The sequence below is a fragment of the Muscardinus avellanarius genome (genome assembly GCF_963383645.1).
Source record: "Muscardinus avellanarius genome assembly, chromosome: 20".
Lineage (NCBI taxonomy): Eukaryota > Metazoa > Chordata > Mammalia > Rodentia > Gliridae > Muscardinus > Muscardinus avellanarius.
In genome coordinates this window covers 1,150,649-1,170,000 of record NC_137806.1, presented here as the reverse complement: position 1 = coordinate 1,170,000, position 19,352 = coordinate 1,150,649, and the positions used below count along the sequence as shown (strand labels likewise).

Here is a 19,352-nt window from a genome sequence, read left to right as displayed (position 1 = left end):
TGTGTTTCTGGTATGGAAATAGAAACACACAAAAAAGTAGAAATGGAGTATTTTGACATCACATATGGCAGAGAAAGAAAAGCAAAAGGTATACTCTTGCTAATTTATGAAATATTATACAGAAAAAGAAGAGAAAGACTGTAGTCAAAGATGACAAAATTATGGATATACAGTATGTAGGGTGATAGATCCACGGAGTGTCCAGTGTTACTGGTGTCTTAACATTTGAATGACCTCTTGGAGTGCTGGGAAGAGGGGTTCTATTTTATGCAGGTTAGCAGTCTGCTCAGCAGTGCGCAGATGCGGATGCTCTACCATGCATTGGTGTGTGCAACTGTAAGACAGGTGCTCAAGAGACCACGCTCAGGCAGGTGGTGCCTGTAATCCCAGTACATGGGCGGCTGAATCAGGAGAATCGCAGGTTTGTAGCCAGCCTCAGCAACTTAATGAGGCCCTGTTTCAAAATAAAGAATGAAGCCAGGCATGGTGGCACACGGTTGTGGTTCCACACACTTGTGGTCCCAGCATTCAGGAGGCTGAAACTGGAGGATCCCGGTTTGTGGACAGCCTACTTAGTGAGGCCCTCTGCAACTTAGACCTTGTTTCAAAATAAAAAATAAAAAATAAGGCAGGGGTGAAGCTCCGAGGTAGAATGCCCCTGGGTTCCATCCCCAGACCCGCAAAATAAAATTTAAATAAATAAAAGAATAAAAAATAGAACTGGGGGTATAGCTCAGAGGTAGAATCACCCTGGGTTCCATTTCCAGTATTGCAAAAACAAAAACAAAATAAAGAATGAAAAATAGGCCTGGGGATGTAGCTTAGAGGTAGAATATCCCTGGGTCCAATCCCCAGTAGAAAATACTACCATTTCTACTACTACTACTGATAATGATAATAATAGTAACAATAGTAATAATAAAATGTGTTTATAATTATGCTTGGTAAATAGAAAATACCCAATAAGTATTTGATCTTATTTTACTCTGACTCCACCTACTACCACTACTATTAACAACGCCTCACACAGATCCACAGCAACACCCTATCAAATGTTAAGGACTTAAACAAGGTAGGATGTAGCCCCAAACACTGATACTTAGCAGTACACAGAATTCCTGAAATGTCTGAAGCACTCAAGGGAATTGCTGAAACATAGCTCTGCAGCTCATGACAATCTGGAGTCCCTACAGATCTTCCAGGATTATCCTGCCCTTCTTGTGCCTTCTCAGTGGAGAGCTGCTTTGGTTTCAGGCTAGGCTTTCAGATCAGCGCTTTCACCCATTTACTGATATTCTGGAAAAGACCTCTCACTAGTGTCATGTATAGCTTGATATTTGTACAAAGTTTTTCTTTATCCTTCTCAACATCTCTCTTGTCCATCATGAATCATGACAGGCAACCCTAAAAAGGAATAGTAACCTCAAAGGAATGAGGAAATGTTTCAGAAAGGAAAGGAAAGAGGACTGAATTACAGGTCAGATTCTCCTGTTGATTTAGCGTCTGCCTCATGCTCTGTGAAATGGTCTCCTCACTTATAAAATGGGACTGTCTACAAGCTCATGGCTCCTTCACTGAAGACCGACCTCCAAGAACTCATGAGGCCAAAACGGACTTCCTGGGAGGCTCTCAGTGTTACCAACATTAAATCTGTGAATTTTAAGAATCCATGAGATTGCAAATAAACATTATTATTATTGTCTAATTACTCTTCAAAAATAATTTATATTTCAATCCCTTCTTTCTACAGTAGCATTTATTTTCTATTTTTATGTGGAACATATTGAAAATGGCATACACTCACACTATGCTTGGTACTCTCCCCCCTTCCCCTCTTCCACCAATGAGTGTCCAGGTCAGCCATGCTCTATTTATATTTTTACACAAATTTGGAGGTAGCTCCTTCATTAATCAACCTCAGCCTTCTTCCTCTCCTATCTTTCCATTCTAGCTTTGCTGAGGTTTCCCCTCCATTATCTGGAGTCCCTCTGGTACCCCTAATGCTCCCTAGTTTGAGCATATTAGAGAAAACATAAGTCCCTTCTCTTTCTGAGTAGCACTTATTTTTATATCCGCTTCATTTAGCAATTAAGATTTTTATGTATTTGGATAACATTCAAATATATAATTTGGGGAATCATATGTAAATAACAACAAAATGCTCATTTTTCAGAGAAATGTATCCTAATGCATTTTTCTTAACACATGCTTTGGCATTCAGAATCAGAAAGAATACAGGAAGCTGGGTGTGGTGGCACACCCTTGTAATTCCAGCATTTGGGAGGCTGAGACAGGAGGGTTGTAAGTTTGCAGCCAGCCTCAGCTGCTTAGTGAGACCCTGTTATATTTATAAAGAATAAAATATAAGGCTGGAGGTGTAGCTCGAAGGTAGGATGCCCTTGGGTTCCAGCCCCAGTACCACACACACACACACACACACACACACACACACACACACACACACACACACACAATGAATAAAGGAAAATTTGAAAATCTGCACGAGATAAAGGAAACCGCATAGCGTAAGAGAGATCTGGGCTTGCAAATCCCAGATCCACCATTCACAGTTTTCTCACTTAACAAGCTTAACTGCTGCTTTTCTTCTTCTACACAGGTGCATGGAGGGGTAGGTACTGGGGACTGAACCCAGGGACATTCTCCCCAGGCCCTGTATTATTCTTTTATTTTGAAACAGGGTCTTACTAAGTTGTAGAGGTTCTTGCTAATTTACTGAGGCTGGCCAAAACCTGTGATCCTCCTGTCCCAGCCTCCTAAGTATTAGGATTACAGCCACACACCACTGTACCTGACTAGTTCATTCCTCCTCCTCCTCCTCCTCCTCCTCCTCCTCCTCCTCTTTTGTGGTACTGAGGATTGAACCCAGGGGCATTCTACCTCCAAGCTATACACCCCGCCCAATTTTATTTATTTATTTATATATTTATTTATTTATTTATTATTTATTTAGTGGTACTGGGAATGGAACCCAGGGGCATTCCACCTCCGAGCTACACTCCCAGCCCTATTTTTTAAATTCTTTTATTTTGAAAGAGGGTCTCACTAGGTTGATGAGTCTTAATACTAGCTGAGGCTCTCCTCGAACCTGCAACCCTCCTGTTTCAGCCTCCCAAATACTAGGATTATAGGTGTGTGCCACCATGCCCATCAGTTGCTTCTTTAAGTTTCTGTCTCTTCGTCGATAGCATGAGAACAGTAGCACTTGCACTGCACTGAGTTGTCATCGAGTTTATTTATTTATTTTTATTTTATTTTATTTATTTTTTTTTTTGGTGGTACTGGGGTTCCTGGAAGCCCTTCTACCTCTGGGCTACACTCCCAGACCTATTTTTATATTTTTATTTAGAAACAGGGTCTCCTAAAGCCAGCGCGCGCGGCTGGCTTCGAACCTGCGTGATCCTCCTGTCTCCGCCTCCCAAGCGCGGGGATTACAAGTGTGCGCCACCACGCCCGGCCAAGTTTAAATGTAATAGTACAGAATGTAAAACAGGGCCGCGTTCACTAGCTGTTTCTTCTCCTTTATCACTCTGAATGGGCCATGAGGAAATAGTTTTATATTTGACTGAAATTACAGATAAGCTATCATCTACTTATACTATTCTTTTGTAAATTGTGGCCTGCCACACCCACAAGCAGAAACTAAGGCCTGCAAGAGGGTTTCCCAAAAGGAATCAGTAAAAGACAAACCGAGAGGCTTCAGCTCGGGCAGGCGGTGGCTGGAGCGCCTGGGACACATGTTCAAAGTGAAATCTAAACAGGGACCAGGAGACATAAGGAGCAGAAACAAAGATCGGCCTCCTTCTGGCTCAAGAGGTGGGACCTTGGCCTTCAGAGAGATGGTTTAGGGAGGGCACCGACCAAGGTCCAAGGGCTGGTGCATCCACTCCCCAGTCGCCTGACTTAGAAAATCACGCTAATTGTCAGTTTCCTCTTGGGAAGAACAGTGATCAACTCAGTCAAATAGCTACTTTAAGAGGTGAAGTACTTACATGAGGTGGTACGGAATCAAAGCATATAAAATAAAATGTTCTTGGTACATAACTGCTTCTTAGTAATAATAATAATAATAATAATAATAATAATAATAATAATAATACAGATGTGATTATGACAAGAATAATACTGGCAATACAAGTGATCTGGGAAAGTTTTCTGGCTGAGTGACATTTGGAACATAGAGTCATAGGGATTTTAGCCAATGCAAGACAAAAGCAGGCAATAAACACAAAAGTTCTTCTTGGGCTCTGGTGGGCCAGCTTCCTATTGGTTTACACTTGCTGTAATTTGGACCAACTGCCATTCCCTCAAAATACCTGGTTCATCCAAGGGTCTTGGATAGTAAAAAAAAAAAAAATACCCCTAGGAATTGTGGGAGGGGGAGAGCCCAGCCAAGCTCTAAAGTACTCTTAGGTGACCCTAGGACTCTGGTCAAGTTTGGAAAGCACCCACACCCACAGAAACAAGCAGTGCAAAACCAAAATGGTTTATATTAGGGAATCTTTAAGAGCTTTGCTCCTGGGGAACTGAAAGTCCCCTGCCAAAGTTCAGAAGGCCACACCCAGTATCAGTACCTAAGAGCAGGTCACAGGCCACTCATACTTGCTCACTTTAAGATTCTCCCAGAGACATTACCAGCCATATTGCTGTAGCTATTATTTTTACATTCCTGCCCTTGCTATTGTAAAAATTCCCAGCTCCTCAGTTTTCAAATGTGCTCTGTGTTGTCCAATTTGAAAAGACCTGGAAGAAATAAAGTTTACTTATCAAAGAAGACAAATCCCAGATGAGTAAGAACCAGATCTGAAGATCTAAAAGAAAAAACGCATTGGTATAAGGAATCATAAGTCCCCAATAACTTTATATCAGTACAGCTAGCTGTTAGTGAAACGGCTAGTTAAACCAACATTAAATCTTATTTAAAATATTTCTGTATTGCCAGGTACGGTGGTGTGTGCCTGTAATCTCAGCACTCGGGAGACTGAGACAGCAGGATGGAAGGGTGAATGCCAGCCTCAGCAACTCAACGAGATCCTGTTTTTAAAAGAAGAATAATTTTTTTTTTTTTTTTTTTGCAGGTCTGGGACTGGAACCCAGGGCCATTCAACATCCGAGCTACACCTCCTGCCTTATTTTTTATTCTTTTTTTTTTTTTGGTGGCACTGGGGTTCCTGGAAGCCCTTCTACCCCCGGGCTACACTCCCAGACCTATTTTATACTTTTTTTATATTTGAGAAACAGGGTCTCCCAAGTCAGAGCGGCTGGCTTCGAACCTGTGTGCGATCCTCCTGTCTCCGCCTCCCGAGTGCGGGGATTACAAGCATGTGCCACCACGCCCGGCTATTCTTTATTTTGAAACCGGGTCTCACTGAGTTGCAGAGGGCCTCACTAAGTAGCTGAGGCTGTCTGCAAACGGCGATCCTCCAGTCTTAGCCTCCCGAATGCTGGGATTACAAGTGTGCGCCACCACGCCCGGCTAAAAGAAGAATAATTTCTTAAAATACTGAGGATGTAATGAAGGAATAGAATGCCCTGGGTTCAAATTCTAGTACTAAAATAAGTAAATAAATAATTTCTGAAGTATTTTCTCTTTACAAGGGTTAAGTAATTTACCAACATAGTAAGATACTATTTTTTTTTTTTTTTTTTTTTTTTTTTTTTTTTATTTTTTTAACAATTTTTTATTGAACATAAATAGTATACATTTACACTATATTTGGTGCCCTCTCCCCCCGCCCCCATTTTCTCCCCCCCCCCCACCAATGGTTGGCCAGGTTAACCATGTCTTATTCATAATTTTACACATGTTCAGGTGAAGATGCTCCTTAATCAAGATCGGCCTTTCTCCTCTCCTATCTTTCCATTAAAACTTAGCTAGTATTTCCCCTCTAATATCTGGGGTCCTACTGGTATCCTTTGTGTTTTCTAGTTTGGGCATATTAGAGGAAACATGTGTATCTTCTCCTTCTGTGCTTGGCTGATCTCACTTAACATGATGCTTTCCAGGGCTTTCCATCTTCTTGCAAATGATAAAATTTTGTTCTTCTTTATGGCTGAATAGAATTCCATTGTGTGTATTTCCCACAGTTTTGCTATCCATTCATCTGTTGATGGTGATCTGGGTTGGATCCATATTTTGGCTATTACAAATTGTGCTGCTATGAACATAGGTATGCATATGTTGCTGTATTTCTCTGAATTCAACCCTTTTGGAAAGATACCCAGGAGTGGTATAGCTGGATCATATGGTGGATCTATTCCCACCTTTCTTAGGAATCTCCACACAGATCTCCATAGTGGCTGAACTAGTTTGCACTCCCACCAACAGTGTAAAAGAGTTCCTCTTTCCCCACATCCTCGCCAGCATTTGTTGTTGTTTGATTTCTTTATGCTTGCTACTCTCACTGGGGTTAGATGGAATCTCAGTGTAGTTTTGATTTGCATCTCCCTGATGGCCAGTGATGAAGAACATCTTTTCATGTATCTATTAGCCCTTTGTATCTCTTCTTTTGTGAAGTGTCTATTTAGTTCATTTGCCCATTTCTTGATTGGGTTGTTTGTTTTGTTGGTGTAGAGCCTTTTGAGCTCTTTGTATACTCTGGATATTAGCCCCCTATCAGAATGGTGGCTGGTAAAGATCCTTTCCCATTCTGTAGGCTTCCTCTTTAGGTTATTGATAGTTTCCTTTGATGAGAAGAAACTTTTTAGTTTAATGTTATCCCACTTGTTTATTCTTGCTTTAATTTCCTGAGCTTTGGAGGTTTTGTTGAGAAAGTTACTGCCTGTGCCAATATGTTGTAGTGTTGAACCTATGTTCTCCTCTACTAACTTCACCGTCTCAGGTCTAATTTCTAAGTCTTTGATCCATCTTGAGTTGATTCCTGTGTTAGGTGAGATATAGGGGTTTAGCTTCATCTTTTTACAAATGGCTAGCCAGTTCTCCCAGCACCACTTGTTGAAAAGGCTGTCTTTTCTCCAGCGTATGTGTTTGGCCCCTTTGTCAAAGATTAATTGACTAAAGATGTGTGGGTTTGTTTCTGTATCTTCTATTCTAATCCACTGGTCAGTATATCTGTTTTTGTGCCAGTACCATGCTGTTTTTACTACTATTGCTCTATAGTATAGTTTGAAGTCTGGGATTGTAATGCCTCCTGCGTGTTTCTTGTTATTGAGAATTGCTTTGGCTATTCTAGGTCTTTTCTTTCTCCATATGAAGTTCATGATTGATTTTTCTAGGTCTCTGAAGAATGTCACTGGTATTTTAATGGGAATTGCATTGAACCTATAGATCAGTTTTGGCAGAATGGCCATTTTGATGATATTTATTCTGCCTATCCATGAGCACGGGAGATCTTTCCATCTTCCAAGGTCTTCTTCTATTTCTTTTTTTAATGTTTTATAGTTTTTGTTGTAGAGGTCTTTTACATCTTGGGTTAGGTTTATTCCTAGGTATTTTATTGGTTTTGAGGTTATAGTGAATGGAATTGTTGTTTTTGTTTCCTTCATTGTGGATTCGTTGTTGGCATAAAGAAAGGCCACTGATTTCTTTAGGTTGATTTTGTAACCTGCGACTTTGCCGAATTTGTCGATCAGCTCCAGAAGTCTTTTGGTTGAGTTCTTTGGGTCTTCCAGGTAAAGGATCATGTCATCTGCGAATAAGGATAATTTCACTTCCTCTCTTCCTATGTGGATTCCTTTGATTTCCTTCTCTTGTCTGATTGCTGCAGCAAGAGTCTCAAGGACTATATTGAAAAGGAGAGGTGAAAGTGGGCATCCTTGTCTCGTTCCTGACTGTAGCGGAAATTCTTGCAGTTTTTCCCCATTCAATATAATGTTGGCTTTGGGTTTGCAGTATATTGCCTTGATGATGTTGAAGTACTTTCCTTCTATCCCAATTTTTTGCAGTGTTTTTAACATAAATGGGTGTTGGATTTTGTCGAATGCTTTTTCAGCATCTATTGCTATGATGATGTGGTTTTTGTTCTTGGTTCTATTTATGTGGTGAATAACATGTATTGATTTGCGTATGTTGAACCAGCCTTGTTTTTCTGGGATGAAACCGACTTGGTCGTGATGAATTATTCTCTTGATATAGTTTTGAATGCGTATAGCTAGTATTTTGTTTAGAATTTTTGCATCTATGTTCATTAAGGATATTGGTCTGTAGTTTTCCTTTCTTGAGGTATCTTTATTTGGTTTGGGGATTAATGTGATACTGGCCTCATAGAAGGAATTTGGAAGAGTTCCATCTCTTTCAATTTCCCGGAACGTGTTATGAAGTATTGGTATTAGTTGTTCACTGAAGGTTTTGTAGAATTCAGCTGGGAACCCATCTGGGCCTGGGCTTTTCTTTGGTGGAAGAATTTTTATTGCCGTTTCTATTTCTTTGGTTGTTATTGGTTGGTTTAGGCTTGCTATGTCCTCTTGGTTGAGTGTAGGAAGGTTAACTGTGTTTAGAAATCTGTCAATTTCATCCAGGTTTTCAAATCTATTGGAGTATAAATTTTTAAAGTAGTTTCTGATAATGTTTTGAATTTCTTCACTATCAGTGGTGATATCTCCTTTTTCATTTCTAATTTTGGTAATTTGAGTTGATTCTCTTTTTCTTTTGGTTAGGTTGGCCAGGGGTTTATCAATTCTATTAATCTTTTCAAAGAACCAACTTTTTGTTTTATTGATTCTTTGAATTGTTTTTTTGTTCTCTATTTCATTTATTTCTGCTCTAATTTTGATGATTTCTCGTCTTCTGCTGGCTTTGGGAATGGATTGTTGCAGAATTTCTAGATCCTTGAGTTGTTTCATTAGGTTCTTTACTTGGTGGTTCTCCATCCTTTTTATGTGGGCACTCAATGCGATAAACTTTCCTCTTAGTACTGCCTTCATGGTGTCCCATAGGTTTTGGTGGGTTGTGTCTCTGTTTTCGTTTGTTTCCATAAATTTCTTTATTTCTTCCCTAATTTCTGCTCTTACCCATTCGTCATTTAGTAGTGTATCATTCATTCTCCATGAATTTGAATACTTTCTTTCGAGTTTCCTGTTGTTGATTTCTACTTTTATTCCATTGTGGTCTGAAAAGATGCATGGGATTATATTACATTTTTTGAATTTGCTGGTATTTTCTTTGTGTCCCAGGATGTGATCTATTTTGGAGAAGGTTCCATGGGCTGCTGAGAAGAAAGTGTATTCTGTAGTTCCTGGTTGAAATACTCTGAAAACGTCTATTAGGTCCATTTGGTTTATGGTTTCCTTTAGTTCTAGAGCATCTTTACTCATCTTTTGCCTCGAAGATCGATCCAGTGGTGTGAGAGGCGTATTAAAGTCTCCCAGAATTATTGTATTTGGGTCTACTTGGGATCTTATGTCCAGAAGGGTTTGTTTTACGAATGTGGTTGCACCCACATTTGGGGCATAAATATTTACTATCATTATATCTTCTTGGTGTATTGTTCCTTTTAATAAAAGGAAGTGCCCTGATTTGTCTCTTTTGATGTGTTTTATTTTAAAGTCTGTTTTGTTGGATATCAGGGTTGCTACCCCTGCTCTTTTTCGGTCACTGGTGGCATGGTATATCTTTTTCCATCCTTTCACCTTCAACCTGTGAATGTCTTTGGCTGTGAGGTGAGTTTCTTGCAGACAGCATATGTTTGGATTATGTTTCCTAATCCACATTGCCAGTCTATGTCTTTTGATTGGTGAGTTAAGTCCTTTGACATTAAGTGATATTATTGAAATATGCTTTTTGTTTTCTGCCATTTTGTGTTCTGTCTACTCTTGGGTGTTGTGATCTTTCTTCTTTACTTAAATGGCCCACTTATTAACTTCCTCGCTTCTCTGATTCTGGAGTCTGCTTCTTTTTTCTTCCTTATGATTTATTTCTTTAAGAATTTTCTCTAGTGTTGGCTTTGAATTCATGAATTTTTTGAGATTCTGTTTATCCTGAAAGACTTTGACTTCCCCATTGATCTTGAATAGTAGTTTTGCTGGGTAGATTAATTTGGGCTGGAAGTTATGTTCTTCCAGGGTCTGAATCACGTCATACCAGTCTCTCCTAGCATTCCTGACCTGGGTTGTATAGTCTGGGGTGATTCTTATTGTTTTGCCTCTATATGTCACCTGTCCTTTTGTTCTTACTGCTTTTAAGATTCCTTCCTTGGCCTCTATGCTGGTCAATTTGGTTATTATGTGGCGTGGAGTGGTTTTTCTTTGGTCCTGTCTCAGTGGAGTTCTGTATGCCTCCTGTACTTGAAGATTCAAGTCTCTTTCCATATTTGGAAAATTCTCTGAGATTATTTCCTTGAAGATATTACATATGCCCTTGGTCTGTACCTCTATCCCTTCCTCAATGCCTATTATCCGTAAATTAGGGCGCTTCATATTATCCCATAATTGCTGGATGTTTAGGTTTTGTTGCTGTAAAGATTTCTGTATATCGCTGACTGTGTTTTCGGTTTGGGATGTACTGTCTTCTAATATTGATATTCTGTTTTCCATTTCATCTAATCTTCCAGAGTTTCTTTCTATTGCTGTCTTCATTTCACTTATTGCCTCTTTCATTTCATTCCAGACCTCTTTCTGATTCTTTTTTAGTGTTTCTATTTCACCTTTAACCTCCTCTATACTTGTTTTAAAACCTTTCATCATATTGAACAACAAGATTCTGAACTCCCCTTCTTGCATTTCTAGTAGGTCAGTATTCGTGATTTCTGCTGTCTCTTCATAACTCCTGGTTCTCATATTTATAGTGTTCTCTGTCCTGTTTTTCTGATTTCTACCCATCGTTCGTGAGTAATGTGTTTAGTCAAATCTTAATATTAGGAGTTTAGGAGTATCGGCCAGTCAGCAGAGCCTTTCCAGTGTTGAAAGTGGGTGATGTGGGAGGAGCTGGGGTGATGGGTAAAGGAGTCAGATTAGGTGGAGGATATGTTAGGTTGAGAAGGACTTTAAGTATGATAAAGTAATAACTTGCTATGAATGAGAGAGAGTTAACTACTAGGACTCTTGTTGTTAGTAGAGTAGTTATGGATATAAAAAATACTTTGAGTTTTAAACCATGAGGTATATTATGGGGAAAAGTTTTGGGGGAGAAATGTATGTAGGTTAGTGTGGGAAGGTTTGTAAATAGGGATGCTGGTAGGAGCAGGCAGACATAAAAAAAAAAAAAAAAAAAAAAGAATCCGCTCAAGATACCAAGACTATTATGTAATCCAAGAAAAAGGAAGGTAAACCAATCAAAGGAGGAGAATGAAAGAAAAGGAAGGAAAAGGGAAGAAAGAGGAAAAAGGAAGAGGAATAAAATAAAAGGAACTAGCAGCCGTGTGAAATAAAGAAATAAGGCAAACTATCCAATGTATATATATATATAAAACAACAAGTTAAAGTAAGAGAAGTTTGGATTAAAAGAAGAAAGAAAACGAAAAAAAAAGAAAACAGCAATAACCATACTAAAACAAAAGCACTTTAAAAGCAAAAGAAAACATAACATCCACATTAAAAGTAAAACAAACAGTCCTACTTATTTACGCATATGGGGTCAGGTCCATATAATATGTGTGTATCTGATTGCTTGGTAGCTTTCAGGATACCGTCCAATGTCTCTTAGTTTTCTTTGTACTCTATTTTTATCTTCTTAAGTCACTCTGGGTGTTTGGACACCTTTTTCTCCTTTAGCTGCTTTAGGTTTATGTGTCCGGGTGTCTGGTTTCACTGTTATTTGATTCTGTACAGTTCACAGATTCTGCGAAATTCTAACCTGTGGTCAGCACATCTGCACTCACCACCCTCGCCTCCAGCCTGTGCTTCCCTACAGCAGGGGTGGAGAGTGACTAAAGTGTAATTGGCACTTCCCCCTGAGGTCCTGAGCAGATTTTGTGGCCCGATGGATTTTCTTGTGTCTCTGGAAATTCCAGCTGGGCTAGCCAGGTGTGGTCCCAAGATGTGCCCTGGGCAAATGAATGCTGGTTCCTGGGTGGCCACACTTACTGCCAGAGCTCTGCCTATTCCAAGAGTGCAGGCTGGATGCCCTGTTAATACTGGACCCTAGTGAGAGTGGGTGCAGCTGTCTATTGCTGCTGGTATGTTCTTCCAAGGTGTATTGAGCTGTGTTCTCACTTAGAACTAAGCATCTGGCTACCAGGAGGTTGGGAATACCCCGCGGTGGGCCAGGGGTGCAGGGTAGGTGCTCAAGGGTCCAGTGTGCGGTGTCCAGCAATGGTCTCTGCGTCCCGCGGGACGTAGAGGCTGGGGGTGCCCCAAGGAGATTTCCGGGTCTCCCAGTGCTTTTGCAGCCTGGAGGGTAGGCTCTGGCAAGGTGGCAGGGGTTAGCCACAGAAGCAGGCTCCAATTTAGGAGGGCAGTGTACAGGCGCTGATTACTAGTAGGGGACAGGCAGGAAGCGCGAGGAGAGTGCTCTGAGGCTTGAGCCCGTGGTGGGGGTTTGAGACTGCGACTCCGCACACGCTAGGACCCCAGTTACTAGGGCGCCCTCAGGTACCTGTCTTGGTGCAGGAATCCGTGTGAGTCTCTGTGCCGATGTGATCCGGTCGCTGGTGGGCAGACAGAGTTCTGGAGGGTGCTGCTCGCTGCTTAGGATGCGGTCCTAAGTCCGTTTTTATTCCCGGATTATCTTGCCGTGGAAATATCGGGCAGGCAGCTCCTTGGACAGCTGCCAAAGCAGCCCGCGGCTCAGCGTTCTGGTCCGCGGTCAGATTGTATCTGCAGCAGGTCCCGTGTCCGATCTTTGTTCTTCTTGTTCAAGTTCAGGGTTCCGCCGAGGTACAGGATGTGTTTTGGTTCCTGGTATGTATTTGTTTTGTTGATTTAGACACTGCTTTCTCAGTATTTAAACTTTATTTACTTCAGCTACTGAGAGGTGCTGTGTCCCTCAGTCGCCATTTTGAAAAAAAAAAAAAAAAAAAAAAAAAAAAAAAAAAAAAAAAAAACTATTTTTTTTAAGTCTAAGGTAAGGAACTAGTTGCTTAAAGTATTCAATTGGTTAATGATCAAATCATGCCTTAACACCCACAAAATGCAATGCATTTAAAAATAAACATTTAAAAATAAACATTTTCAAGCCAGGCATGGTGGCACCACATGCTTGTAATCCCAGTACTTGGGAAGCTGAGACAGGAGGATGACAGGTTCACAGTCAGCCTCAGTAACTTAGTGAGGCCCTCTGCAACTTAGACTCTGTTGCAAAATAAAAAATAAAATAGGGCTGGGGGTGTAGCTCAGAGGTAGAATGACCCTGGTTTCAATCCTCAGTAACACACACACACACACACACACACACACACACACACAAATTTCAGTCTTAAGCCAAAATAAAATTTTCCATTATAATCTAATGATTGTGATGAAACTAAGTTACCTCTGATAACTTCACGCAGTCTGGTACACAGAAATTGGGTGCAATGTTGACCACTTAGGGTATCACTGACTCCAGCTAACCCAGATCTAACACCTGGGCTTTGCTATTACCCAGAAAAATGATCATAGAAAACATAGAACTACAGAAACAGTGGTTACCACCTCCACATTCGTCTCACCTCCAAACCCTAGTGCAGTGCTCACACCCTTACACACAGAGCATTAGGAAACATCTAAAATAACCACAGGGATTCCCTGCTGAAGAATTCTTTTACTTACCATCCTTTAATTTTTTTGTAAAGATGACGTTTCTTGTATAAGATCACTTTTACAGGCACCCAAATCAATAGAGTCACCGAAGCCACATAGGCGATGGAACAGGAAACAATCAGCCAATAGTGTGTTTGATCAGAGACAGTTCTCGACTTCTGATAGGCAGTGGCGAACTGCTCCATAATCACCAGCGTGGGGATGGAGAAGGCTGCGAACTCCAGGAGCTCAAACACCAAGAGCTTAATGAGCCTTCCAGAAGCCATCCTGAGAAGCCAGCAGCCGAGCACCCGACGCTCCCCCTCCGACTGCGAGCAGCACAGGACACAGATACTGAACTGGGATCAAGTTCCTTGTCCTCGAATCTAACCAGCCACTTTATTCTTTTATTGACCCTGGTATGGTTCAGTGATCTCCTCACTCAACAGCCCTGGACTCTTAAAGACACAGGACTGCTATGGAAGAGATTACCAAGTGTATGCACATCTACTCTTAGAAGTCAAAAGAAGTCTAAGGCATGGTAAAAGCAGAGGTCTGTTTGTTTTAATGTAGTGTTTATTGCTAATTTTAATGAAAAAATATTTATATTATATTCAACTCCCGTTAAGAAGATCCATAGAAATAATATATAGAATGAAAAAGAAAAGAATAGATATAATCCAATTGCCTACGTGTATATTTAAGTATATTCAGGCAAGGAGAGATGGCCAAACCCAGAGTCTTCATCTAAGAAAGCCACCCCTCCTGTCTTTCTTCAAAGTGTTTAAGGTGAAGTTTGCATTCATCTGTCAGCTTCCTAACCAGGATCCTTTCTGATACTTATATTTATTCAATACTGCACACTGATTACATAGAGCAGTGACATTAGAAATCTGTTATCAGGATTAACATATTAAGAGCTTTCTGCATACAGTCTAAAAGCAAATCAAATATTTAAAAGATAGTGATGGTGTCCATGAATAGCCTTCCTTCAAGAAACATATTTGAGCACCTAGAGCATGCTGAGTACTTCCCTAGGTGTCAGGGATAAAGATGAATCAGTGACAGAGGTTCCTGCCTGGAAAACGCTCAGACGCATGAAGAAAACAAAGCTATAAATCACAAAAAGGACAAAGGTCAGATGTATAAATTAAATGCTATGGGAACAGCAGAAGAGCTTCGCATGTGGGCGGTGGGAAGGGAGGAGAAGAACAACCCAGATAGACGGGGCTGTCAGTGACACTTCACACAGAAAGAGACAGAGACAGAGAGGCAAGGCGGCCACTGTACCGACGAGCCTGTCGGGGCATCGCAAAGTGAGGCCAGAAAAGTCGACTAGAGTCAAATACATATGTCCTGTTAAGGATCCAGGGCATGACAAGCAGTGGCAATCAATGTTTTCTGAACACAAAAATCATTTGATTACTTGGAAAGGAGAGCCGGTGTTGGTGTGGATGAAAGACAGAAATGGCATTAACCAGGAAACAGGGAAGTCAGGTAGGAACCACGGAGGAAGTTGGGCAAGACTTTGTTACAACGGGAGGAGTGAGGATCGAGAGGACTGAGAAGGGTGTGGCACCAACAGTGCTCTTTAAAAAAAATTAATAGACTTTATTTTTACAGCATAAAGTTGAGCAGATTGTAGGGAAAGTTCCCTCTTCTCCACTCAACTTCCCCTTTTAGCAACAGCTTGCATTAATACAGTACACATGTTAGTCTGGCGTGGTGGCGCACGCTTGTAATCCCAGGACATGGGAGGCTGAGACAAGAGGATCACAGGTTCGCGGCCAGCCTCAGCTACTTAGTGAGGCCCTTTGCAACTCAGTGAGACCCTGTTTCCAAATAAAAAATAAAATAGGGCTGAGGGAATAGCCTGGAGGTAGAAAACCCCAGATTGTATTCCCGGTACTACACAATTTTTATATTATTAACTAAAGTTCATAATTTACACTAGGGTTTGTGCTTAGCTCTCTGGACCTTGATATCCGTCTTTATGGCCTCACACAGAAGAGTTCCTTTGCCCCAAACTCCCTGCTCCACACTCATCCCATTCTCACCTCACTTCCCAAAGTCCCCTGTCGCAGCTCCTGGAGCCACTGATCTCATTTTTTTTTTTTGGTGATGTTGGGGCTTGAGCCCAGGGGCATTCTACCTCTGAGCTACACCCCCAGCCTTACTTTATTTTTTATTTTGAAAAAAGGTTCCACTAAGTTTCTGAGGGTGTTGCTACAATGCAGAGGCTGAACCTGCGATCCTCCTGTCTCAGCCTCCTATTTCAGGCGTACACCACCCATGTCCTGCTTCCACTGATCTTTTTATCCCACAGTATCCCTTCTAAAAGCTTGCATCTTGCCGGGCATGGTAGTACCTGTTTGTAACCCCTGTATTCGGGAGGCGGAGACTCGAGGATCACAGTTCAAGGACAGTCTCAACTACTTAGCGAGGCCCTTCGCAACTCAGTAAGCCTCTGTTTCAAAAAATAAAAAATACTAAAAAATAGGGCTGGGGGTGTAGCTCAGAGATACAATGCTCCTGGGTCCCCCATCCCCAGTACGGGCCGGGGGGTGGGGGGAGCTTGCATCTCTAGGTGGCTTCCCTGAAGTTGCTGTCTGGCTGGTGCAAGCCAGTTTCTCTCTAGGCCTCTTTCCCACCTATTGTTTTCCTCTGGTTTATCATCTCCTGTCACTTTGTGTGTGTGTGTGTGTGTGTGTGTGTGTGTGTGTGTGTGTGTGTGTGGTACTGGGGTTCCCGGCAACCCTGCTACCTCCGGACTACACTCTGAGTGCCTATTTTTATACTTTTTATTTGGAAACAGGGTCTCTTAAGCCAGCACGGCTGGCTTCGAACCTGCTTGATCCTCCTATCTCTGCCTCCCAAGCGCGGGGATTGCAAGCTTGTGCCACCACGCCCAGCCTCCTGTCACCTTTGACTTGAAAGATAACACCAAGATCACTAGCATTCATGTGACATGACCTGCTGCTCCCATCACAGGGAGCACTGATCACAGCTGCACTTTCTTGAAGCAGGAGGGAGGCTTGATTCTTGCCCTCTGCCCACAGAGAGCCTGACTCATGTGAGGCAAAGACTGATGGTTTCAAAGTCATCCATTGCACCGGCCCTGTGTGCAGGTCATGACAGTCCCTGTTAATCCATATGCAGGTAAGGGACATGATTCAAATGCACAGGAAGAGCTGAGAGTGCTGATACAGTGTGAGTTTCAGGTTAGGGCTGCCGGGCTTTGCCCTGACCATAGTCCTCCAGCTACATCTGCCTGGACAAATGGGCACTGGCCATGGGAGGTCCAACGCTCTCCATCAGGCCTAGCATCACTCGAGCCAATCAGAGTCTCATTCAGAAAACTGAACTAAGAAACGTGGGGAGACTTGGTAAGTGGACCTAAAGAAGGCATGACTTTGAGTTGGAGTGCAGTGAGCCAAGCTCTGTTGCTATAATCCCCCTTGGCAGGTTGCCAATGCTCAGTAACTCTCTGACAAAGTAGTGCGTGAACAAATGGGCAGAGGACTAGAAGCCAGATGGGGAGGAAACAGGAGTAAGTGGAGAGATGCTGACTCATAGGGTGGAAAGATGGGATCGGCCAGCAGGGAACAGAAAGCACTCCAACAAAGACCATTCGCTACAAGCGCGTCTGCTGTAACACTTTCCAGTTCCTACATATCCTTACAAAAGGGAGCCATTATTCCTTGCAGCAAGAAGGGCTTGAAGACAAGACAAAGGGGGGCATGTTTAGAAGCAGGGTGTAATCACAGGTGTAATCCCAGTATGTGGGAGGCTGAGACAGGAGGCTCACAGGTTCATGGCCAGCCTCAACAACTCAGCAAGCCCTCTGCAACTTACTGAGACCCTGTTTCAAAATTAAAAAAAAAAAAAAAGTATATAGGTCTGGGGGTATGGCTCAGAGGTAGAATGCTCCTGCGTTCAATCCTAGGAACCAGAAAAAAAGGGAATTTTTTACCCTCATTTTTCCTAAGCAGAGCCAAATAAACAAATTTCACTTCCACTTACCCTTTTCGTGGCAGTGCTGGAGAGCAGCTACACAGCAGGCGGAAGGCAGGGAAAGCCTTGAATAACTGTTTCCTGGCCAGGCATTTTGGCTGAATTGGGGTGCCATTTCCTACTTCCACAGGAAAAAGTTATAGCATCCACTTTAAACATGTTCCCCTCTGAGTAACCGTTCTTTACTTTCTCCAAACAGAATTAAGAATTTCCTTCCCCATATCTAAACACTTTTCAAAGCTGGGCAGGGTAGTGTCCACCTATAATCCCAGTACAGGAGAGGCTGAGACAGGATTATCACAGGTTTGCGCCCAGCTTTAGTGACTTAATGAAGCCCTCTACAATTTAGTGAAATACTATTTCAAAATTAAAAAAAAAAAATAAGCTGGGTGTGGTGGCACACACGTGTAATCCCAGTACTTGAGAGGCTGAAACAGGAGGATCGCACAGGATCGAAGCCAGCCTCAGCTACTTAGGCTCTCAGCAGCTTAGTGAGACCCTGTTTCCCAATAAAATATTAAATAGATCTGGGAATATAGCCCAGAGGTAGAAAGCCCCTGGGTTCCATACCCAGTACCACAATAAATAAATAAATAAATAAATAAATAAATAAATAAAATTTTAAAATAGGGGCTGGGGGTATAGCTCAGAGGCAGTAAGCCCCTGGGTTCAATTCCTAGCGCCAAAAATAAAAAGACAAAACAAAACAAAATTACTTTTTGTCTAGGGTAGAACCCATTTCCTATATCATTGTTTTACAAACTGTGTCTTCTTAAGGTCTCTGAAGGCAAAGAGCATTTGCTTTCACTTTTGTATCATTGTTTCTTGGCCTGTGGTCTAGCATATAATAGGCCCTGAGTGCGTACTCATGGAAGATGTATGTGGATATAATAGGCCCTGAGTGCGTACTCATGGAAGATGTATGTGGATATAACAGGCCCTGAGTGCGTACTCATGGCAGATGTATATGGACACATGAAGGATCTACGAGAGGTGTGAGTCCCAGGAGAGAATGTGCAGGGCTTTGCTAATGGCTGGTCTTTTACCCAAAGGAAATGTTATTTCTTACACTAACACTACAGAAGTTCTCCTATCCATCCCAATGTCATCTATGTCTTCAGCCCACAACCTTCAATTTCCCTGCTTGGTCCCCCTTACCCTTGCCAATGTTTGGTCCCTGTTATATCTACCATGTCTCCTTCCTCTATAGTCCTGGTTCCTTTAGGGTCTCCAGGGAAGAGAGAAAAGACAAGGTCCCTGTGGATTGCAGAATTGGCTAATCTCTTGATGCATGTTAGGAAAAAACTATGACCCTTTCCAAGTATTCACAAAAACTTCATAGATATCATGTTACAACATCTTTCCCAACCCATATGCCCTCAAAAAATGCATATTCCAAGCCAGGTGTAATGGCACACACCTATAATCCCAGTACTTGGGAGGCTGAGACAAGATCACAGGTTTAAAGTCAGCCTCAGAAACTTAGGCCCTTTGTAATTTAGTGAGACTTGGTTTCCAAATAAAATAAAATAAAATAAAATAAAATAAAATAAAATAGGGCTGAGAGTGTTGTTTAGAGATAGTGTGCCCCTGGGTTCAATCTCTAGTTCCACCAAGAAAAATGCATGTTTCTTAATGGATTTGAGACATTAATGAAGGAAGCTGAAAAGGACTGTCTGGTTCAGGGAATTGCCTTCAATTATTTC

At 41.8% G+C, this 19,352-nt stretch overlaps 1 protein-coding gene across 1 annotated transcript in view; it reads right to left on the bottom strand.

Annotated features, from left to right (window-relative positions):
• TMEM236 (transmembrane protein 236) overlaps nt 1-13,919 on the bottom strand; it is a gene marked incomplete at both ends in the record, with an annotated part of 54,790 nt that extends 40,871 nt beyond the window's left edge. Inside the window, one exon of the mRNA XM_080717040.1 lies at nt 13,663-13,919. Coding sequence (XP_080573166.1) covers nt 13,663-13,919 — 257 coding nt within the window. The remainder of the gene's footprint in view (nt 1-13,662) is intronic.
• Between the last annotated feature and the right edge of the window lie 5,433 nt (nt 13,920-19,352).